Here is a 22367-nt window from a genome sequence, read left to right as displayed (position 1 = left end):
CGCCTTGCGTGGCCGTCTCCAGCCCAAAATCTGCTCGCTTGCCTCGAAACAGGTTTTGGTAGGTTCTCGCTAATCACAGGAGAGCACCACGGTTTATACAAGCTGGTGTGTGTGTCTGGGAGGGAGCCCACATCAAACGGCGCGTATCAAAGCGCCTCAGCGTAGCGGGGCTGGCAGCGGGGCCGCGCCTGGAACCGACAGGCCGCCACGGGGTGTTTGTAGGCAGGCGGCTGCTCCCCGTCCTGCCCTCCGCCCCTGCCGCCTCACGGGCCGGCCTCTTGTTCCTCAGCCCGGTGTTGGAGGAGGGTCATCCCTCCTTTTTATGCCGGGTGGTGATGGGGAGGTGAAGGTGCTGCTCTTCGGTCCTTCTGCACCGATTTAAAACTGACTGATGGGTCGTGTTGTGCCCTCGCTTGCCTCGGGCTTTCTGAAGTCCCTGCTAGAGGGGGAGGCAGATACATCCAGGCAGTGTCTTGGTGGGAGCCCCTGGCCGGCCAAGGCCTCGCTCTGGGTAACCAGGAACCGGCAGGAGAAGGTGTCACAAACTGCTGTGGCAAAATGCAGACCCATTTCAGGCTTGCGGCAAAAGGGTGTGCCTCGCTCAGTCCTCCTAAGCTGAAAAACACTTCAGACAATCGCTTTCAATCTGTCGTCGTAAGCATATATGCTTCTTCGCTAGGACCCACGAGTAATTGCTTTGTATCTAAGGCAGCCTGTGTGTATGCATGCGTGTGTGAACGCACACACCGGTTCCGCCTAGTCGCGAAGCCATTTTGGTGCTGTGGTGACTAAGCGCAGATGGCATGGGAGCTGCGAGCGCGGGTTTGCCTTTTGGGCTGCTCGAATGCGTCGAGGAGGGTGAGTGTGCCCCGGTGAACCTGGAGGCAGGTGGGAGCAGCCCCTGTCGCCTCCTGAATCACTCAGACTTGCCAAACCTGCTCGCTCGCTCGCTCGCTCGGGGTTTGCCGCTTGCCCTCGCTGAACGCTCCCGGAGGAGTCAGCCCGCTCCCCGGGTCTTCCTGCGGTTTCCTTCTCCTGGCTGGCGCACAGATGTTTGGCTTCGCTCACTCCGTGCTCAAATGAGCTGGAAGGCTGAGGATTGGCCTTCCCATTACTTTCTTTTCCGAACATGTGTCCAGTCCCATCCCTCCGTCAGCCCCCGCCTGTTGCCGAGGTGGAGGGCCCTGCTGCGTAGCGGGAATGCCTGCAGCCACGGGGGGACCTGGTGGTTTCGAAGCGTGGGCAGACGCATCGGAAAGATCTGACGCTGCAAGTATTGAGATGAGGAGTTAAACAAAACCTGCTGCTTGAAGTGGACTAAAACTGGCTGTTGCACGAGCAAACTCGGCTTGCGTGCCTATTTCTGATAATGTGTGTAAGCATGATCACGCCGAATCAACTCGCTTGTCCAACCACCTTGTCCCTGCTGGCCCAGAAAAGTCTTCTCTCTCCCATCTTGTCCTCCAGCATCCATAGCACCCAAGCATGAGGAGCCCCGCAGCTTTGCTCCAGCGGTGTATTCATTGCACTTTCACAGGTGTGCGTGTAGACCCGTGGAAGAGCTGGGGTCCTGCATGCATCTTTTGTCATTTTTCTTCTTTTCATAATGACTTTGTCCTTTTCCCAAGTTGTGGTTATGGCCGGGTTGCAGAGGACAGAGCTGCAAAAAGACGGTTATCACTTAATGCCCTGTATTTTTGAAGTGTCAGGCAGAGCTAAAAATGTTAATTTGTTGTTTAGTTTGGTGATTTCTGTTTGGAAAAAAACAATTACTGTGTTGTCTACCTCATTCCAAGAATAGTTTGATACCTGTTTTTCTTCTCCCTTGTAATTGGGTGCAGAGTCAAAATAGGGGAAGTTGGTGGATAAACACAGCTGTTTAAGGGCTTGTATTTTTCTTATTTATAGCAACCATCACAAAATCCTGGTTTTGAGGGCTGCGCTGCTCAAGTTGGAATTCAGAGACAGGCAGAAGCAGTGAATTAAGAAAGACCTGATCCATGTGCAGTTTTTAAATCTCTTTAGGTCCTGATTCGGCAAGCATTTTTGCACCAGCGGACAGCTTAAAGTGAGACAATTTGGTATGCCTGTACTCTTAGGGGGTCACAGTCTGGATAAATACCTTGGGGGGAGATCTTTCAGGATGTAAGAGCATCGAGGATAATGACAAAAGGTGCAGAGGAGGTCAGAAGTTTTTATTTTGTGTCTCACTGGAGAGTTGTTCCCCGAAAACGCGATTAAAGCCTGAGTGCAGCGCAGTTTAGCGAGGTGACGAAGGGGACCGCATGGCTGTTTCCCACGTAGCTGACGTGCGAGGCTGGGTATTTTAATTACGGGCTGCCCTTGCCCAGCATCAGAGTTAAAGTCACCCCGGAGGGGTGTCCTGGGGAAGGCAGATTTCGGGACCGGCGGGCTGAGCGGCAGCAGGTCCCAGCAGCCAGAGCCAGCGCTCGCCGGGGGAGCGCCGGGAAGGATTAACCAGGAGAGGGAGGGAGGGAGGGAAGGAGGGAGGGAAGGGAAGAGGAGGGAGGGGTGGCAAAACCCCAAACCTTCGAACACACCCAATTGACCCATCTCATCTTCACATGAAACTTAGCGCGTTACACCCACTGCGAACCAGAAGGGGAATGAAACGCTGACGCTTCCTCCTTTCTGTTACCGGCAGCGAGGGCTTGTGAAATACGGCAGGCAAAAATGTTTGTGCTCCTGATGATGAACGGTAAGCCGCTTTGCAAACAGCCTTAACTTCTGCTTGCGTTTTGTGTGACGGGCTAGGGGAAGGAGAGCAGTTAAGCTCAGGCTGTAAAACGCGCTTGTGGGATGCCCTGTTGTTGCGGTGTCCAAAATGCAGCGTGTCTGGGAACCTCCGTGAGGCTTTCCTCTCCCAGCTTGCGTCTTTTCCCAGCGTGGCTGGAGGTGTTTCTGTTTCTAAGTCACATTTAATAAGTTCGTCAAGGGCTGTTTCCTTTTGCGGGGTTTGTGCAGCTCGCAGGTACGAAAGCACTCCGCTTTTGTTGCAGACACGGAGAGCAAAAACTGATTGAATGGGAGCCGGGTGTGTAGTCGCTAAATTCCCTCAGAGAGAAAATGTAGGATCGTGTTACTTATTAAAGATGCTTACCTTCTCCAGCTGTCTGGCTTTATTTTCCGTAATTACAGGTTGCCGTGCTCTTTAATTGTTTGAAATGAGCCCTGCGAAAGGTTTCAACTTGAATTGAGCTCTGTGAGGTGTTTCTGTGAGGCACTGAAAGCTGAAATGTTTGGAAGGGCGATGCTGCAGCGCCTTCAGATAGGGGTGAAAAGGCTCGGGTCGGTCGGAGGGGTCCCTCACTGCTCTGAGATCTGATAGCGCTGCAGGAGCAGGGGCTGCGGGAAGCTTTCCCGTATCGAGTTGCTCCTGTTTTCCAGTTCCTTTTGCGATCGCTCGCCAATTTATTTTCTATACCAGTCGCTATCTTTAAATCTCAACTGCTTAATTCTTGGGTTGGTGACAGGAAACGTGAGCACCGAGCCCGGCCCTGCAATTCCTGGGACTGGGAGAATTAGCACGAGCAGCCAGGCGGGCAGCACTGCCTCTCAAGCAGCCTCTTGCCGTGGTTTCCAGCGGGCTGCTGCTCCTCACCCACTGCCTCCAGCGCTGCCGTCGAGACCCTCGATGCCGCTCCTGCGTCCTGCCGGGCACGGGCTTGCTTTCAGCTGAGCGGGGCTCAGACCTGATTCAGAGCTGCCCCGCAACTTACCAGCGATGAGTAATTTCCCTGCGCAGAGGCATCCGTTTTTGGAGGAACGAAGTCACGCTGTAGCTGTTTTAAATGTTAGAGGTGTAATTGTTTCGTTTAATACGCCAGAAGCCCATTGTCAAGGCAGCTATTAATTCCTCTGACAGCGTTTTGGTGTTGCAGGGGTGATTTAAATGTTCGCCTGGGATTGGCGTTACGGAGCCAAAGGAGCAGGTTTTGTGGGTGTCAGTGAGCTACTTGTTTTTCCCCAGCCCTTTCAGAGGTAGAAGCGGTCTGTGCATTGTGAGAAATGTGTGGAAAACTGCAGTGTTAATCACGGCAAATGGTGCTAAGGGATCAAATGCAGAAGTGCGGCGTGCCTGCTAAACCTTCCTAGGGGATCTTGCTCTTGAAGGGGTGCCCGTCTGTTTTCAAGAGGGTTCCAGCTTGTTTCGAGGCAGGAACACTTCATTTTTCCAGAATGTATGCTGGCAATAAATCTGCCAAACCACAGATTTGCATCATTCAAGCATTTGCTTTAGCTTTATGCTTTTGCTCTGGGAAATCAGCGGTGGGATTCCTGCCGGCTCCGGTGGCGTGGGGCAGGCATTGCTCTTGCACCCCTGCAGCCCGCGGGGGTGCAGGAGTGGGAACAAGCCTAGTAGGCATCGGCCTTCCGAGCAGACACGCTTATCTTTCAATGAAGCTATGCATTATGGCTCCGGTCACACGTAATGGCTGTCTGAAGGTGAACCCCGAGGAAAATCTGTGTAGTTTCCTGCAGAGGCAGTGACCTGGCCCGGCCCGGCGCAGGGTCTGGCGAATGCCTGGGCTGGCACAAGCCAGAAGCTGGGGCAGGAGCGTGGGCAGGGGGGAAATGGGAGCTCCCCACCTGGGGCAACAGGTTGGCACGGGTGTAAAGTGCTGCCTCAGCACGTGTGCTGAGACCCCGTGGCAGCAGAGAGCCCTTTATTGCTGCCCCCAGCTCTGGCTTTGCTGAGTTAGTCAGTGCTGCTCTCGTGCCATGCTGCGAGGATTAAGAGTGGAAAAAAAAATTAAGGGTCTCTGGGGGGAAAGGGGGGAGATATAAATAAAATACCAGATAGAATTAGAATACCAGATCCATAACAATATTAAAAAAAAAAAGCAAAATCAAACGCAAAAGAAATCTTGTCATCAAATCTTTGAAAGAATTTAGCAAGAAAGAGGGTGGCTTGCTGCTGATGTCTTTCTCAGTATTATTCTGCCGAACTGGAGACTATGTGGTGTGTTCCAGGGAGTTTTATGGAACGGTAATCCAGTGCTGGATGAGAGGAATACATTATTTATAGGTCAGAGTGTTTTAGCATCCTAGTGTGGGGTTGTTTAAGGAGGTCAGGATGCAGAGCGCTGGCAATGGGATTAGCCCAGCTGTGCTGCGAACAGTGCAGAAGGAGAGGGAAGAGGGAAGTTTTCACGTAAATACTTATGTTTTTATTGTACCTCACATGGCATAGGTCGTGTAGGATTTAAGGGTTTCTGGAACCAAAACGTAGTTTGTCTCCTTACTGGTTGCAGCATCTCAGGTCTTAATTGAGTCGTAAACAAACACGAACATCCTTTTCCCCTCGCTCAGCAGGCCGGCTCTCCGCTGCTTGTTTGCTTTCGCTGCGGGATGGTGTCAAAAGACTGGGGGAGCAGAGAGGTTGTGTGATAATATCAAGCCCCGCTTCCTTCCAGGGGGAAGCAGTTGTTGTATTTCTCCGCACGCAGCCTCTGCACAGGCGCTGGGAGCACAGCCCCGCCAGTCAGCGCAGCAGCAAGAGACCGTCAGGCATGCGGGATTATAGCGTCATTGCTTCTTCAGGCGCCCAGTTATGCTTCTGGTAAGACTCCGAGCATGGTGCTGTCAGGTAACTCAACAAATCCTTGCAAGACCAAGCAAGCAAACCATCCCAGCACTGAGCAGTGCTCTGCTACGATGCCTGCGCCCGCGCTTGCATAGCCCCACTGCAGTCCTGCGAAGGCTCCCTGCATGCTGGGTCCTTGCCGTGGCTCACACAGCCCGCTCAGGAGGCTGAAGGGGCTCACTGCTGCCCAGCAAACAACGATTTCCCTTCTCCCTCTGTATCTTTGATTATCTTGCCAGTGGCAAGGGCTGAGCTGGAGGTTGATGGTTAGCTCGCCGGAGACCAGCGGTGTCTTAACCGCTGCATTTTCTAATATTGTCTAGAGCCGGTCTTGATTATGGGGTAATTAAGAGCTCAAACTCAGTGTCGTTAATAGAGTTTAACAAATTGCCAAGCATTAGCTGAGCTGCAGTGACTGCGAGTGCTGTTAGCATTGCAGTGACTGTGCCGTATAGTGCAGCTTTACTGGGAGAGGGTCAGGTAAATGGCGTTAGCTGGCGTTGCCATAGGTGTAACTGATTCCAGCTAACGAGCAGCAGCTCCGTTAGCTCAAGTGGCTGGCTTGGGTCTGACCACAAGTCACCCTGCATACGGAAACGCTGCTGTCATGGCACCAGGGCTTGCAGACCGAGGCGTTTTCGGAACAGTTTGGGTCAGAAGCTCAGGCGTGGGGATTACCTGTGGCCATAGGAAGGCTCACGTGTTGTGTGAAAGCCCTGGTAGGTGTGCTCCTCTGCGCTGGTGGTAGTAAATATTGTGTCTTCTGCCGCTGCTGGTGCTGAGCCTCTTGCTCCACGCAGCTCGAGCTTCCTGTGCGTGCACAGGGAAATCCTCCTTTGCATAGCGCTTGTGCCATGGGGGGCAGCTGCCCTGGGGCGGAGGGTGACCCTCCGAAGATAAGGCTCTTTGAAGCAGGCAGGGGTGGATAATAACCGCGGGGGGGTGAGTCAGGGGAGCTGCCAGACCAAGCCTGCAGCAGTCTGTGGGAAGCCGGGAGGAGGTGCTGGGAAGCCCATAAAGCAGGAGAGGCGGGGAGGGGGAAGGAAAGCTCCCAGGTTTGGACATAACGTGTGCCCTTGCTGTGTTTGGAGGATGCACGGGGCTGCTGGCACCGATCTCTCCTTCTGTACATGTTGCCCTGTGGCTGCTGAAGGTGCTGCAAGGGCTTTCGGTGACCAAGGGCTTCACTGCTCCTGTTAGAAACTCTTGTGGCAAGCTGAGAATCTGGCTTTGGGATATTCACAGGGAAGCAAACGGCGCCATGTGCTCCTGAAACTGAGGATCTCCAGTCCTCAAGTCAGAGGAGAAATACATAAGCCTTCTGCTGCCTAGTTCCCAGCTGAAGATTGCTTTGTTAATTTGCATTCACCTGGGCGGGGAAGGTATATTAAGAGTGTGCTCCAGGCCCCGAGACGTTTAAATGGAGAGACAAAGGCTGCCTGTTGCGCAAGGCTGCCCAGAAGGGAGCAGGGGAGGCTGCGGGGTGTGCAACCCGGGGCTGTGCCTGGCCACCAAGGCAGGACGGGGGCCCCAGTCCTGGTCAGGGCAGGAGGGCTTTCTGTGCACTTGGGTGTGCAGAGAAGGGGGATTTTGTATTTACTGCAAATACAAACTGAATTGGTTAATGGGCACGTTTCTTGCATGGTAACTGACATGCCTAGCTGGAAAAAGCTAAAACAATTTCCATATTTTGCATGGGGTTATGCGAAATGTTGCCCAAACCCCTGAACCCAGTGTGTCGGATGACATTAACTGCGTGGTAGAAGCTTCCCAACTTGAGATCTGTGAACACGACCAATCGATCTGAGATTAAAAAAACTGTATACAGAACGGTGCTTGGTACATGTTGCCCGTGGCAGGCAGGGAGGAGGAGACCTTTTGCTTTTAGACCTGGAGGACCCCAAATGACGGTTGCTGAAATCATTCGCCAGGCATCCGATGACTGTCACCGCCAGTGGTTTGTAACACATGCTTGCTTTAAAAATGACTAATGTGCTTTTTTTTTTTTTGTAACAGTAACAAAGGATCCTCTTTTCTCCCCTCTGCGCAACTGCAACAATGAAAATGATCCTTTTCACCTTTTCTTTTTCCTGAAGTGGGAGGCAAATTGGGTTTTTCTTGATTTTTATTGCATCCCAGAGTGGAGTTAGCGAGGTGCTGCTGTAAGAGATGTGAGCATAGGCAGCAGGCACCAGAAATGCACGTAGCCTTGGATTCAAGGCAAAATGCAGAAGTCAGTGCAGTTGGAAGTTTCAGGACTAAACTTCTGATAAAAAAAAAAAAAAAAACAGTGGGAATCATTTTCCTTTCAGCTTTTATCTTTTCAAAGCAAATTAATCGTAATGCTTTAGTAACATCTGGGTGATTGCTTGGTAATCTTTTTCTGGGCAGCAGTACTTTGTTTTGTGTTTTGTTGTGGAATGAGAAATCACTGTAATTTACCAGCCTGTTTTTTTTTTTTTTTTTTTTTAAATTTGAGGAGTCACAATATTTGATATGTTCCTTCAAGCTGTCATTCCTGGAGGCACAGGAATGAATGCATGACATTTCAGCTTTTGTTTACAGCTTAAAACAGGTTTTTACGCTTGACATGGTTACCTGCACATATCTTAAAGTTTGCAAGTTTTGTTTTTAAGGGAAATTAAAAGAAGAGTTTTTGAGCAGGAGGCAGATGCAGTCAGTTGTTTTGACAGCTTACCTGGACTTGGTAAGTGTGTATAGATACCCAGAGCCACACAAAGACTTTGGACCCGTCCCCAGTTTCCCTGGGAGCCCCAGTCCTTCCTCGCGGTGCCTGTGGACGAGTGAAAAGTAAGAAGTGAAGGCTTTTTGGGAGCATGGCTGTCGGGTGACAGCCCGACGGGGAGCCAGCAGGAGCTGGAGGAAGCAGGTAGGAGGAAGGTGCCGTGCCCCGAGTCGCACGGCTGGACCCGGGGACGTGTGAACTCTGGGATCGAGTATCGTGTGTCCTTGTGTGCTGGTAAAGCAGCTGGGAATGTCAATTTTAGTCCACATTGGAGCTGTCGGGGAACTGCAGGATCAGTACAGCAGGGTAAGAGGTAAATTCTCAGGACATAGTTTAGTGTCTCAGACGATAAACATTTGGAGAGAACGTGTCTCTTGTGCATGTAAAACACAGATATAACAACCTGCAAAATGTATAGGAAGCGTGTCAGTGGAGTATGCTGTTTTTGCATAATTCAGCAATGTAAGACACCGGAGAAACGCATCTTGTGAAAGTAAACAGTGAAGTGCTTTAACAAATGTCTGCGTGGTGCCGAGGACAAATGTGCAGGAACAAGGAAGGTGGGAGTCTGAAGGCTCATAGGAGAGACCCGGTTGAATCCCAGCTCCTGGGCAGTCAGTGGTCAGGCAGACAAAATTGCAAATAAATATATTAGGAGAAAAAAAAACACATTATACTAAAATTAGCAGATTTTGCATGATAATAAAAGCCTGAGTATGTTGTAGTATGTGGTGGACGTAGAGTAGCAGAGCTCTGAAGTTGCTCTCCCAGGGTGGCATCCTGTTCCTCAGAGACTGCCTTTCCTGCTGGAGGTGCCAGTGGCGGCTGTTGTTAGCTCGGGGTTTGGGGGCTGGTTTCCATCTGTGGTGCCGTTCCGGGAGGTAGAGCGTTGTGCCCGTGAGACAAGCACATAACACTAATTTACACTTATTAAGGGAGGTCATGTAAATAAACCTTAAGGTTTCTGTGCTGCATTCAAGGCTTTGCCGGCTTCCTTTCCCTCCTCTTCCCAAACAAACAAAAAACAAACACAATCAAACAAAAACCTTTAAAATTGGTTTCAGTGTTGTTTCTTGAAGAGGTGAAACAGTGCTTCTTCTAGGGGGAGCACAGTCTGGTGGCTGGAGTAGGAGGTTGGTTCCTGCCGTTGATGACTTGCCCAAAGTTCAGTTTTTCAGTCGACTTGCCTCAGTTCCTCTTTGTAAAGGAAGGTTGCTCCTCACACCCAGTTTTTGAGGTTTAAGGAAGGCTTACAACATTTTTCTGATATTTATTGAATATGCTATGCATGTTTCGAGTGCATTTTACCCTAAATTGTTTTAGCCTGGAGCCGTCTTCTGGAATAGCAACAAGAAGCCCAAGGACTTGCCTTTGGAGTCAGTTGTGGGTGCAGCTGACCTCATTTCCAAGCGGTAGCCCTGCCTTCCAGCCTCTCTAAAGACACGCATCCTTGCGCTGGGCTGGGGCCCTAGGCTGAGCTCCAGGGCTTGCCGGGTTTGGTGAGCTGCATACTGCTTGCCACCAGAGCCTGCTCCGACTTTACTCGTTCCTACCATGCTTAGCCTGAGCCCACAGGCTGATCATCCTGTTTTTAATACAGTTCCCCAGCCAGTGTTGCCTGAGATCGCTGGATACCCCGTATCCAGCCGGGGATTTCCTCTGCACAGCATGCTCAGGAGAAGCACAGCTGGCCGTCCGTAGCTTGCCTGTAATTTGGACAAGATTACAGGCAAGCTGCAGATAGCCAGCTTTGTAAGAGTCTTCAACCTGCTCATCAGAGGGAACATCTAACTTTAAGTGCACCGAGACCTGCCAGCTGCAGAGAGCTATTTCTGTGCAGGAATCCCTTTAATGTTTAATGCACTTTTTGCTAATTGAGCCCTAAAATGAGTCACTTAAGGGAGAAGTGTCAGATTTTTGAAACCTCTGCCCACCTGTTGCTTAAACTCACTTCTCTGTAGCATGCCTGGGTCCCAAATTATTCAGAGAGGAGTAAAACAAAGCCAAGAGAAGATGGGTTTTGGTACTGGGTTATGCTGATGAGAAAGAATTAAGGATTTCCAACAGGTATTTAGAGTTCTACTTTAACTGAATACTCTGAAAAACTAACCATTTGAATATGTGAAGGTAAAAGCTTTTAGAACGTTTTATTCCTCTCAGAGCTACTGATTCATTCTGTAAATGACCAAATTTCTCGCCTTGCTGCAATCTGCAGAGAGGCATTCGTCATGTCTTGGTGTTGCTCAGAACCTGGTACGGAAGGCAGAGATGGCAACTTTGTGCCTTCTTGTTGATGCTGGCTTTGCTTTACCCTCATCATGTCAGAAGGTACCGAAACTTGTTGCCGTGATTATATTAGGAAAACTCTCAGGCCTCAGAAATGAATGAATTTGTGCAGAGGCTGTTGCAACCCTTCCGTAGCATTTGCTTGCCCACTTTCTCAGATCCCCACCAAAACCCAGCTCCTGGAGCCGAGCGAGGCTCCCGGCCGGGGTTCTCAAGAGGCAGAGATTTGGGATTATCGGCAAATGAAATTAATTTCTTATGGCTAAAGCTGGACCAAATTTCACGTTTGGAGTCTCCACTAGTACAACTGACAGAGCACTAAGAGGATTATCTTCTTCTGACCTCCTTTTTTTAAGCCCAGCAGATGAATGGCGGAGGCCAGCGATTCATACTCCGCCATGCCTGACCTACAATTTATTGCAATATTACCTCCAAGTAATTGAGTGGGTCCTACAAGTCTGTATAGCAGGCTAATTCTGGGCAGCTCTTAAGGAGCTGCATATGATTCCGTTCAATTAGTTTCAGAGAGGCCTTTTACACGAGGTGAAATGATGTTGTGGTTTTTTGATGCCCTGCTGAAATTAGGCAGTGTTGAGTACCGTCTCCTATCTAACTAGGTATTTGTCATCACAGCTTCATCTGCTTGAGCACCTCACTTATATAAATGGGTTTATTCTCACTTTATTTCACTGATGTGGGAAAGCGTGTTCTCCATCTGTAAAAGGAGATTTGAGGCGCAGGGAGATTTAAGATACTTGCCGGTGAATCCGTGGAATTAAATTTGAGAGGAGAGCCCTAATCTAGTACCTTAGCTGCAAGATACGGCCTCCTCTTAAGCTTCACAACTAAATTAACTAATAAACCTGTCAGCCTGGATGCTGCCCTCTGAAATTTGTAGCTCACAATGGAAGGGAATCCTCTGGAATTTAAAGATTTAGGAAAAAAGGCTCTGCAGCTTTAAAGGCATGTGCGCTCCTTTGAGAAACATCCCCCACGCAGCTGATCTGGCTGTTCCCCTAAGATCTTTCTGAACATGAGAAAAGAAGCAACAGTCAAAGCGTAAGGAAAACAACAGGAGCATGATCGTGCCCGACACAAGTACTGCAGGTTATTTCATCAGGCTAATGACAGAAAATGGCTCTGCCTGATGGGACAGCACTGCATAGCCTTGTCGAATTTGCTCAGCAGCGCAGAGCATGTTCTGAAGTGTTACCTGTTAGCATTAGCTGATCAGTGTATATCATGAATTTGAGGACTCAGGGTTTCTGATTGTTTCTGGCTCAGTGTGATTATCTCAACAGCCACACTCGAAAGCCATTATTTTATTTGCATTATGACACTGTAATAACGCTAAAAGGATTAAACGTAAATGTATGGGAAGAGCTTGATCCCTTGCAGTGCGAGGCATACAAATCGCGTGCCTGGGCTGGGCTGGGTTATCAGGATTTTATACAGAAATTGAGTGTTTTTTCCACCAAGTGACCATTTATGCTTCCAGTTCGCCACAGACCGGTGCAGATAGCCTTTTTCTTTGGGCTGTCGTCAGAGCTGTGCGTGCACGTTTGGCTGTGCAGTGGGAGTTGGACAGCCAGCTCCTCAAGGCGTGATCCTGGGGGATGCCCGGAGAGCTGACTCCCCTTGGAGATACCCAGAGGTCCGTGGGCTCCCCAGGTGAGAATTTCCCTGCTGATGGCGAGGTTTCCTCTGCCTCATTCAGCATGGTCAGCTTTGGTGGCACCATGTAGATACAAGCGCACCCAGGGAGGCAACGTCGCTGTAAGTCTGTACAAAATCTCAGTAAAATGAGTTTTTTCATTTTATTGCCAAAAAGGTGGCATGGCAACCAGAGTCAGGTTTCTTCCCACCTCTAAATCTCCCACTAGCTGAGGAGAGTTTGGGGCATGCACAAGGGATTCAGCAGTGGCCGTGCTTAACATTTACGTGGGGCGCTCGGTCCTGAAAGTGCAGAAGAAAAGGTAGCTGAGGGTGTTGTCTTCTGCAGCAGCAAATTGAGCCGGGCACTGACTCACCGACTGCCCGCAGCCGTCCGAACTGCTCCTCCATGGGAAGTTACCGCCCCTGCAGCGGCGGTGACGAAATATTTCATAAAGCAGCGTCGGCAGCGCTCAGCCCGTGCGCCTGAGCTAAAGCCAGAGCAGCGCACCGGGGTGTGCCCGTGGAGATCCCTTCAGCCGCCACACCCTCAGCAGCCTTCCCTTGATGTTTATCGTCCCTCGCTGCAGGTGGAAAGAATGAGGCAAAGCCATGAAGCAGCAAAAATGTAAGGGTGAGGAGAAAGGAGAAAACACTGCGTTATCAAAAATTTGTGTTAGGAAACGTAGTATTTTCAAACTTCGCTTGAACAACATGGTGAAGTTCCTGCAGATGTTCCTATTCACTTCTGATGGAACCAAGGGTGCAGAGTAATCCACGAAGATCCATAAAGCTCTACCAGGTTTTTCTTCCGAGTGCTGTTATTCTTTTAATTAAAAACGCAGTAAATTTAAGTGCCTTTTTTTTCAGTAAGGGAGTGCTGAAAATATTCTAAATGCAACACTTTGTTAGTCCGTTGCGAAACCATTTTAATTTAAAACCGACAAATATTTCAGCAGGGTTTCCGTAACGATTATTAGTTTTTAATTATTTGTCATTTTCCCTTATTAAAAATGGAATTATTAGTCTCCTAATTCTAAATCTAATTCTATTTACTGCCTTGCCATCTTAAAATTGCTTCCTGGCTTCTTTCATGAAAAGCACTGTAATCTCCTCAGAAAAAATGGGGTAGTTATTGCATCAGTGTTTCTCCATCTGTATGGATTTGGAGATATTGGCAGAATTTGAGGTCTTGCTTAAGGGCAGTCTAACTAACAAAAATGTAATGCATTTAAGCCTGATAGTGAAGCGTCAAGTTAGTTCATGTGACATCAATCACAACTTCATGGCCAGTCTAGTTCGGGATGTCATATTTGGTATCACGTCAGCTAAATTAAAATCTATGGTTAGCTGCCATGATATTGAATGTGATTTATCCTGATTTATCCTTCTCCATATGCAAATTCAAGCCCCTTCCAGCGCTCATATCGTACTTTCATGCAGTGGCTTTCAACATCTCTCTGTTAGCGCATCCCTAAAGCCGATCCAGCAGAGGTGTGAATCCCTGGAAAGAAGTCGGTAGGCAGCGAGCCGTGGACGTGCCTTCCTAGACCCCTCCTGCAGATTCCCGTCTGCTGAGGAGACCCCAGCTCAGCACCCACTGGCCAAGCTGCTGGGGTGTCTGAGCCTGTGGGCTTGAGAGATCACCCCCTGGCCGTCAGCCAGGCTGGCTATTTCTTGCCCCCATTGTCACACGGACACCTCCAGGTAGTGCGAGAATGGTCTGTGGCACGTACATCCGCTCTGTAGGAATTTACCAACACGTTACGCTTGGCACATCAGAGGTACCAGCAAAATGAAGAACACTGTGCTTTTCTTGTTGTGTGTTAGTACCGTGAACTGCATTTCCCGTTGTTCAGTTTAGTTATTTAGTGCTTGCTTTTGTCCCGCTGCATTAGAAAATATGTACAACTGGGACATCTCATTTGTCTGTTCGCACTGTGTTGCGTTCTCCTCTTGAATACTCTCCTCAAACTCCATGAATGAATTAACTGGGCAATATCACACACTTACAGCAAACAAAAAGATTATTTTCTGTTTCATTTTGATGGATAGCGTCTTAAATAGTGTATGCCACAAGAAAATGTCTAAGTAGCATTCTTACGGGATCAACAATTCGTAATTCAATTTAGTACAAAGTGACTGGCTGACAGGTTAAACTGAGAGCTGTCCTCTTGTCCCCATTAATCTTCATCTGAAAGTTCACTAAAAAACCAGCACAGGGATGGCTTCATTGCTGCTCTGTGGGCTAGCAATCCTTGCTTTGCATTGATCCCTGCTTCAAGCTGCTCGCATGAGTTATGGGTTAACTCTGTCTGGAATTCTGCATAATTTTTTAATCTCGTTTCTTTTTAATAAAGTTGCTTGTCAGGGTGATAGCTGAAAAAAACCACCTCGATGTGGCGTTACAGAACAATGCTTAAATTCAGCCATGTAAGTATTCCTATAAAAACATCCCTTGAGTCTAGTGGGAGCCGACTTGCATTACACCAGCACTGAGCTTTTTTTCAGGTCTCATTTTATGGCATTTAAATACCTTCCCTGCGAGTGGACAGCGGATTTCTGTGGGGAAAAGAACATGGATTGTGGAAAGCTTGCACAAACAAATGGCGCTTGGCAAGCAGGATGCTGCTGTGTTTTCCCTCCTTGTTTAAAGTTCCAGTAAGAAGGTCTCTGGCTGATACAGAAATATCCCAGAACAGGGGCTTTGTCAGAAGGAACTGGAATCCCAAGCAGGGCCCTCCCTTTTCCTTTTGAAGCACCATCCCGCCTGTGTTTGCATTTTCTGCATTTTTCGCGTCGTATTGACAGAGAAACGTCAGGATATGTTTGCTGAAAACAAAGGGCTGGATGAATAAAGTCTTTTGCTGTATTGTTCCCCAAACTGGTTATGGGCCTTTTTTAAGCCTGTTAGGTTGGGCTTTAAGAAAAAAAAAAAAAAACAACAGGCACAAAACCCAAACAATACTGTAAAACCAAAAGCGCCAGAGCAGGTGTTGCTCACTTGTCAAGACAAGTAGACGACTCATTTCCTTTTCAAAACGTGGTTGGAAGTCGGGTTTTAAGGAGGAAGATCAAAATAGATCTGCCGAACATAAATTTAAGAAATTGGGCTGTGTTCTCCTATCTCTTGAGTAAATGCGGCATTGTAGGGACAGAGCATTAGTGAGCTACTGTTGTGCATATAAATCCCCTCGCAGAGCCTTCCTAGAGTTTTTCCAGCATTGTTGCTCATTAGCGAGGTTAATTACAGTCCCTCTGGTTTCTCTTCCTGTGCCGATATTCCCAATCCCATTAGCTGCCTTCCCTAGTGTTCTGGGTTTTGTTGTAGTTTAATCCCTCGGCAAAAAGCCGGCCCTCACGTTCAGCACCGGGCTTTATGAGTGGCTCCGGGAGATGCTCCTGGGTTACCCAGCAGACGGTTGGCATCGCTTTCCTTCCTCCTGCCCATGGTTAGGGTATCTTTGGTGGACTGGGAGCCCCACAGGAGCAGCCTCACAGAATCACAGAATCATCTAGGTTGGAAGAGACCTCCAAGATCACCGAGTCCAACCTCTGACCTACCACTAACAAGTCCTCCACTAAACCATATCACTAAGCTCTACATCTAAACGTCTTTTGAAGACCTCCAGGGATGGTGACTCAACCACTGCCCTGGGCAGCCCATTCCAATGCCACACAACCCTTTCGGTAAGGAAGTTGAGAGCCACCAGGAGCCCGGCACAAGCGGAGGCTCCCGAGCAGGAGGCGTTGCTGCCAGTGGAGATGTGAAGAAGCCGTGACCACGTTTGGCCAGAGTTTCCTGCACCTCCCCTGTAAACAAACCACTTCACGCTTTTATTTTTTTTTTCTTTCTTTCAACTACACATTCAAATTTCACCAGGGCATTTTTCCTAGCCAGTATGGGAGCCTCTGCCTAACGTGTTGGTGGGGCCGGGGGAAGCTGTTTGCCTTTAAAAGTTCAAGGTGCTCATTGTGTAAAATGTTTTGCAAGTTACGTTGCGATGGGAAAAGTACATGCAGGGCAGACTCTGCAAGCCGGAGCGGAAAGGTGCCCTGCAAAAGTGATTATACATTCCTTTTCATGTTTTTTTAAGAGGCAGGGAATATGTTGAGGCGTGTACGAACCTGTGCGAAAAGTGATAATCGAGCGCCTTCCTCCTTTCCCACAGCTGGGTGTAGATAAGACACACCAAACTTAATGTCTGCTTTCTTTTGTTCGTAACCCTTTCCCATTAGGGCTGCTGCATATTCTGGAGCCGGAGACGCGAGGAAGGCGATCCCGCCCGGCCGCCCCTCTGGCTCCGCTGGCAGCGGGTCGGCGACGGGTGCCCCATCGCGTGCGGCGCAGCGTCCCCGCCGTGCCCGCGGGGCTTGCCGCGGGGCTCGCCTCTCCGGGCACCCGCGGGAGGGCCAAACAAAGAGCCCGATGGAAATTTTTGGTTGGAAAAACGCCCAGGAATCAACTTGTGCCTTTGAAATGGAAAGCACCAGGGGAAAGAAAAAAAAAAGGAGATGTGGTTTTGGGGGACAGAGGCAGGAATCCTCCTCGGTCAGCTCAGCAGAACCGGGCTGCCGTGGGTCCCAGCCAGTGACAAAGGTGGCCCTGTCCCCCTCCACAGCCCCCTTCCCTTCCTACGGGATGGGGTCTGCGCCACGAGCCCCCTTCCCCCCACTTTTCCCTCCACCCAGCGAAATCGATAGGGCTTCGCGGCGTGAAGCCGAGCTGGTGGCGAGCGCCGCGGTGCTGGAAATTGGCCTCCCAGCGCTGCTCCAGCTGTCGCCGTCGTGGTTTATTTGTTTCATTTCAGGAGCGTTGCAGGCAGGTCTGGTTTGAATTACGTCTCCCTTGTGATCCGCTGTGCCGAGAAGTGGTCAGGCTAAATGCTGTCCTGTGTATTAATCGGTGCAGTGGGATTTCGGGTGCTGCTCGGAGGAGCGTCGCTCTTGTTTTTAACGTTAAGTTGTTCTTCAAATGTTACTGTCTTTGAAAGGGATTGGTTGCATATCCATAATTATTAATCTCGTAATTAAACATGAAATGAGCCCTGAAAGGTGGTGAATCTGGTTTGAAACAGCGCAAACAAAGGAAGCCCGTCAGCGTTCCCTATCTTTTATAGATAAAAACCTCCAGAACAGACGAACCAAGAGAAATCCCACAAAAATGTCGCAGTTAGTGGGTTTGCTGTTTGCGATGCTATATAAGATTACAGAAACACTGGTAGCTGGTTGCAGCCTTGCAAATGTCACAAGCAGGACAGCAGGGCAGTTACCTGAGTGTATGAGACAGGCTAAAAGAAAGGTGTTTTTTTCTCCAGTCTGTGCTGTCTTCGTCGGGCTCTTGGAAATTTAACACAATGAGTGCTTCTTGTGGGGGGATGAGGGAGTCTGCCTGTGTTTTGGAAACTCTGCCCGAGTGTAGCTGCTGTGGGGATTTGGGGTGTTTGATGTAGTTAAATATAAACATTTTGCTAACATACATTTTATAGGTACATATGTTAACAAGGGAGTTATCGGCGTGTTTGCTGCACGTGTCCTTCCCAGCACAGCGCCTTCCTCAGCTGGGCAGCACGTCGAGCTTTTCCTGGGACTGCGGAGTCGCTGCCTTCGTGTCCTCCTCCTCCTCCTCGCTGGGGCCATTGGGTCTCCTGGGCCACACAGCACAGAAGGGCAGGAGGAAGAGGAGGATGAGGAGGAGGAGGAGGAGGAGAAGAAGGAGGAGAAAAAGGAGCCTTCCCTGCAGGCAAGCCCCATGGGGCAGCCCTTGGGAGAGGGGCGAGCAGGGCTGGCTTAGAGGCTCTTGCACAGCCTGAAAAAAGGGTGCTAAAAATGACTGTTGAGGGAATGATTTTTAGAAAAGACAGGGAAATAACGTGTTGTTTCTCTGAGCTTTTTTTTTTTTTTTTTTAAACCTGTTTTTTCACTCTTTGGTCTTTTTGCCTCTTCCTTTTTGGTGTGAGTTGTGTGCATGAGGCAGAGAAGAATTTCCAGTTGCAATTCAGCAAGTGAAGAAGCTGGGCTGATCTTTTGTGTTTATGTCTCTTTAAACCCCCCTGCTACTTTGGGGGCCCACTGAATGAATTTGACACCAATTTCTCAGGGCTCTCGGGCCAGGCCCTGGGTGAGGCGTTCAGGGGAGCTGCCGTGTCTGCAGGCAGAGGTGCCGGGTTGCTCATGTGGCGGCTTGCTCCGCGTGAGGCTGATATGCATAAGCTCAACAGCTTCCTTTTGAAGAAAAAGACGGTGTCAGCAGAGTGCAGGGAGACACTTTTTTTCCCTGACAGAAGACCTGAGGTTTCTGCCCACCCTCGGCGCAGGCAGAAGCTGGCACCCTCGCAGGCTGGAAGTAATCCCGTGTAGTGTCTGTCTCAGAAAGGAGAGCTCGGTGTTGCAACAGCTGGGCGCTGCTTCAGCGCACCGGCGAGGGAAGAAGAAGTACTTTCCCCTCTCAGCAAGCCAAAAACACCAACATTGATTTAAGAAAGAAAAGAAAGGCATCGCATCGATAAGTACAGATACGTGTTAACAGCCCTCTGCTGCCATGGGGCACCCACGTGGCATCGCTATAGCGGTACAAAGCCTTCTTCTGCGGATGGCACTTAAAAGCATCCCCACGATGCTTCACCAGCAAACCAGCACTTTGGCTGGAGTAGCTTATTATCACTTTGTTTTTCTCTTGGAAAAAAAATAGGTTACCATAAGCCGTGTCACAATTTTGCACATATAACTGTATTGCAGTGGGCTCTGCAGGCATAATCAGAGGTCATGCTCTATCAAATTTGTGACTGGCGTATCTCTGCTGGCAAATATTTGTAGCTTAAATCGGTCTTGAGTCTTGAGACCATGCTTAGATTCCTGCACTGCACAGAGCTGTCTTCCCTCCCTTATTGTCCGGGAGATAACTTTTTGACGGAGGCGTTAGATGAGTTGGGTTGGTTGAAAACCATAAAGGATGAAGTGCAAAACATTGGCTTTTTTTTTCTTCCTCCTCCTCTTTTCATTTAGGTGTGTTGGCTCTGAAAAGGGGTGGTAAAAAACAAGCAAACAAAAAGAACCAACAAATAAACAAGTGCAGGAGGGAATTTTATTGGGAGTATTTTCATTTCACTGCTGCATGATTTGATGGGATGTGCAGCCCATCAACGCTGTGTGACGAGGTGAGCGTTAACGGTGGGAAGACTGTCTGATGGCACAACTTCCAGAGGTCACCAGAGCACCTGTAGGGCAGGCTCTCTGCTGGCGAGCTGAAAACCGCAACAGTAAAGACCTCTGGACCAGCACAAAGAGGGCTATCTTTCAGAAAGAGAGGCAGCACTGCAAAATGAAGGAGTCTTCGTTTAGCTCAGTCGTAAAGGTGCCCTTTGCTTCTTTGTTTCGGCCTGTCGAAAATAGCGTAGGGGGTTTCCTTTTAAAATTCCCTTTAAGAATGGCAGTAGTCTTTGTGGTGTGTCTGCTTGCTACGGAAAGTAAGTTACCCCTTCTGCCATAGGTCTGTAGGATTGACGTGGTGATACAGTGAGGCTGTGGCTGGTGATGGAGTAGAAGGCACGGGAGCGTCACCGCTCCTGGTGGCATGGGCAGAGAAGAGAGGAAACTCAGCTTGCAAGAGGCCTGAAATTCAGGCTCCACAATACTATATTTAACACCCGTTTCACTGAAACTCACTTTGTCCAGTAACACAGTGGGATCTTTCTCCACGGTGCTGCTTTTCGCGTTACGGAGGCTCCAGCACCTGTGTGGGTCCCTTGTGCGTACCTATAAAAACAGTGCTGGGAAGTCAGGGGAAAAGAGCGGTCGCTCCTGCAGTTTCGAAGTCTCTTCCTTTGTCAGCCAGATGCCGTTTATGTGAATTCAGGAGCTGTTGCGAGCTCAGGTGGGCTGAATAATTCACTTGTAACTTGGGCATAGGTGAATATGATCAGCACGCTCACAAATACACGATGTGTGCGTTTACCGCCGGTTTTATTTTCATATGGGCTGGGAATGATGCCACAGAAAATATCGGTAGCTTTCTCAGCTACTAAAATCATCTACCACTCTTTAAATTTGAAGAGGAAGCTAGTTATTTTCTTTTAGGACTATTTTGGGCCGCATACCAACGTGAAGCACTGAAATGAGGGAATGACACTTAGTGCTGCTGAAAATATAAAGTGCTGTGCAGATTTACGGTGTCTTCGTTTGATGGTGTGGCTGATATTTCACCAGCCTGGCGTTTCTGAAGAGGTACAGCTATTGTTTCGGTAAATGTTTGCATTTCTAATATGGATTTTAGAATTCCTTAAAAAAAAAAAGAAAACCCCATGTATGTATGCTATAATATTTTAGCACTGTATAGTGTTTCGTTTAGGTGACTATACCCCACAGTGTAACAGCTACAGGTAAGAAAAATGTTCTTTTTACAAATACTAAGGTAGAATATTTTATTAGCGACCTTCTCTTGTAAGAAAGCATTGAACCAGAGCTGACAGTAAGCAATTTTCCACCGATGCTCTGCTTGGACTTCAGGCAGGCAGGCAGGCTCTGTAGCACTCTCTCTAATAGCAATACCTGGTGACTTTCTGGTAATGTTTCACCTCGGGCTAGGCGATCAATTTTTCTTTTTTTTTTGGTGAATGGTTTATTCACTGAAATGTGGTTTATGGATGTGGGACAGCTAAGAAACTCTGGAAGCAGTTACAACCCGCGGAGGGCTGTGTTCAGCCCGTGCTGCGTGGCTGGAGCTCGCAGACGGAGTCAGGCAGGCTCGTGGCTGGGTCCGGGGCTCTCAGCTACAGCCACTTAAACTCACCGAGTGTTTTCAACCAAAAGCTTAATTTTCCAGACAGATCAATAAACCAAAGAAAGAGTGGCTTCCCCACCCTCACCCCTGCATGAATGCACATGCAGATACACGTGTACGTGCACGCACCCACACGCTGCTTTTCGTCCTGTAGCCGAGAGGACGTCGCTCCTCCAGGACAGGGGAGGCCCAGATGAGAGTGCTCTGTCCGGAGAGCCCTCAGTCTTCGTTTTCCTCCTCTCCTGTGGGAGGCACCTTCACGTAAGGCTGTCTTGGGGAATGCCATTATAGGGTGCTCCTGGGACAGTTGTCAACAGTTTGTCTTGTAATTAGCCACTTAGGCTTTTCGTATAGCATTTAAATAGGGAGGCAGTAAGAGAAAGTGAGAGCCCGATGCTGGAAAAGTCTCACAAAGGGTTTGGAACACCTCTTCTAGCTCCTTCTCCCCGTGGTATTTTTTGAATTGTTTTCACAAGAAGAAGAAAACCAAAGCTTTTTCTGGACGTCTGCTCTCTAAGGTGTCAGGAGCTCTAAGGTACAAACCCCACAGCTGGCCATTCTGCAGTGCTGGCTTTACACTGATTACAGGCAGTTTGTGTGTGCCAGCAGCAACGTTTTTCCTGTACGCACCGTAGTTTGCAAAGCTGGAGGAGAACTTGAACAACAACTGGGCCTCTTGCTACGTATACATCTATTTCAGTTGATGAATTTTTTAAGTTATCTTTTTCTGCCTGTAAATACAGATCATGTCTTTCTGCAGCCTTTTTGTTTTGCTACATGAGACAATCCTGTTTCACCTCTCAGAATGAAGCTCCAGGCTTCATTGCATCTGCCTTGCTTTTCTTGAAGGTACTCTGCTACGTGTTAGCCTTTGCCATGGATGATGAAGATTGCACGTGCTATTCTGGATGAGGTCAGTGGCTTCTGTGGCAGCATTCACTCCTGTGTCCTCTGGGAAAACCTGGCTTGTGCATCTTTTGATTACATTTGCTGTTTTATCACTATTTTATCACATCAGTGTCTTCTGTGATCAATACGAGACAAAAGGTCTCTTGTATATTGTGACTTTCTTGCTTTGTGTCAATAGCACAAGTCAGTAGCACATTTTTTCTTCGCATGCCGTCATTGGAAGCATTAAAAAAACTCATCCCTTGAGTCAGATAATTCTCCTTACAGCTCAGCCTCTTTGCAAAGTTTCTTGTGCATATCGTAATTCCTATGTTACTCTTTGTCATCCGCAGCTTAGCTAATCATTTCCCAGAAAGATACCTTCTGCCCTTCCCTCCACCGGAAAA

At 48.8% G+C, this 22367-nt stretch overlaps 1 protein-coding gene across 13 annotated transcripts in view; it reads left to right on the top strand.

Moving 5' to 3' along the window:
* TIAM1 (TIAM Rac1 associated GEF 1) overlaps window positions 1-22367 on the top strand; it is a 176327-nt gene that overhangs the window by 58715 nt on the left and 95245 nt on the right. For 3 of the 13 annotated variants that reach the window (XM_048071388.2, XM_048071380.2, XM_066977983.1), the window contains exon 1: window positions 2572-2719. The exons of 9 other annotated variants lie outside the window; for them this stretch is intronic. Coding sequence is in view for 1 of the 4 variants with exons in the window: in XM_048071379.2 (XP_047927336.2) it covers window positions 2695-2719 (25 nt within the window). In the remaining 3 variants the exon portion in view is untranslated. Of the gene's footprint in view, window positions 1-2568; window positions 2720-22367 lie in introns of those variants that run through there. One more of the 13 variants, XM_048071379.2, reaches the window with a different exon arrangement.

This window comes from Anser cygnoides, chromosome 1 (genome assembly GCF_040182565.1).
Source record: "Anser cygnoides isolate HZ-2024a breed goose chromosome 1, Taihu_goose_T2T_genome, whole genome shotgun sequence".
NCBI classification, from domain to species: domain Eukaryota; kingdom Metazoa; phylum Chordata; class Aves; order Anseriformes; family Anatidae; genus Anser; species Anser cygnoides.
This window is presented reverse-complemented; position numbering and strand designations above follow the sequence as displayed.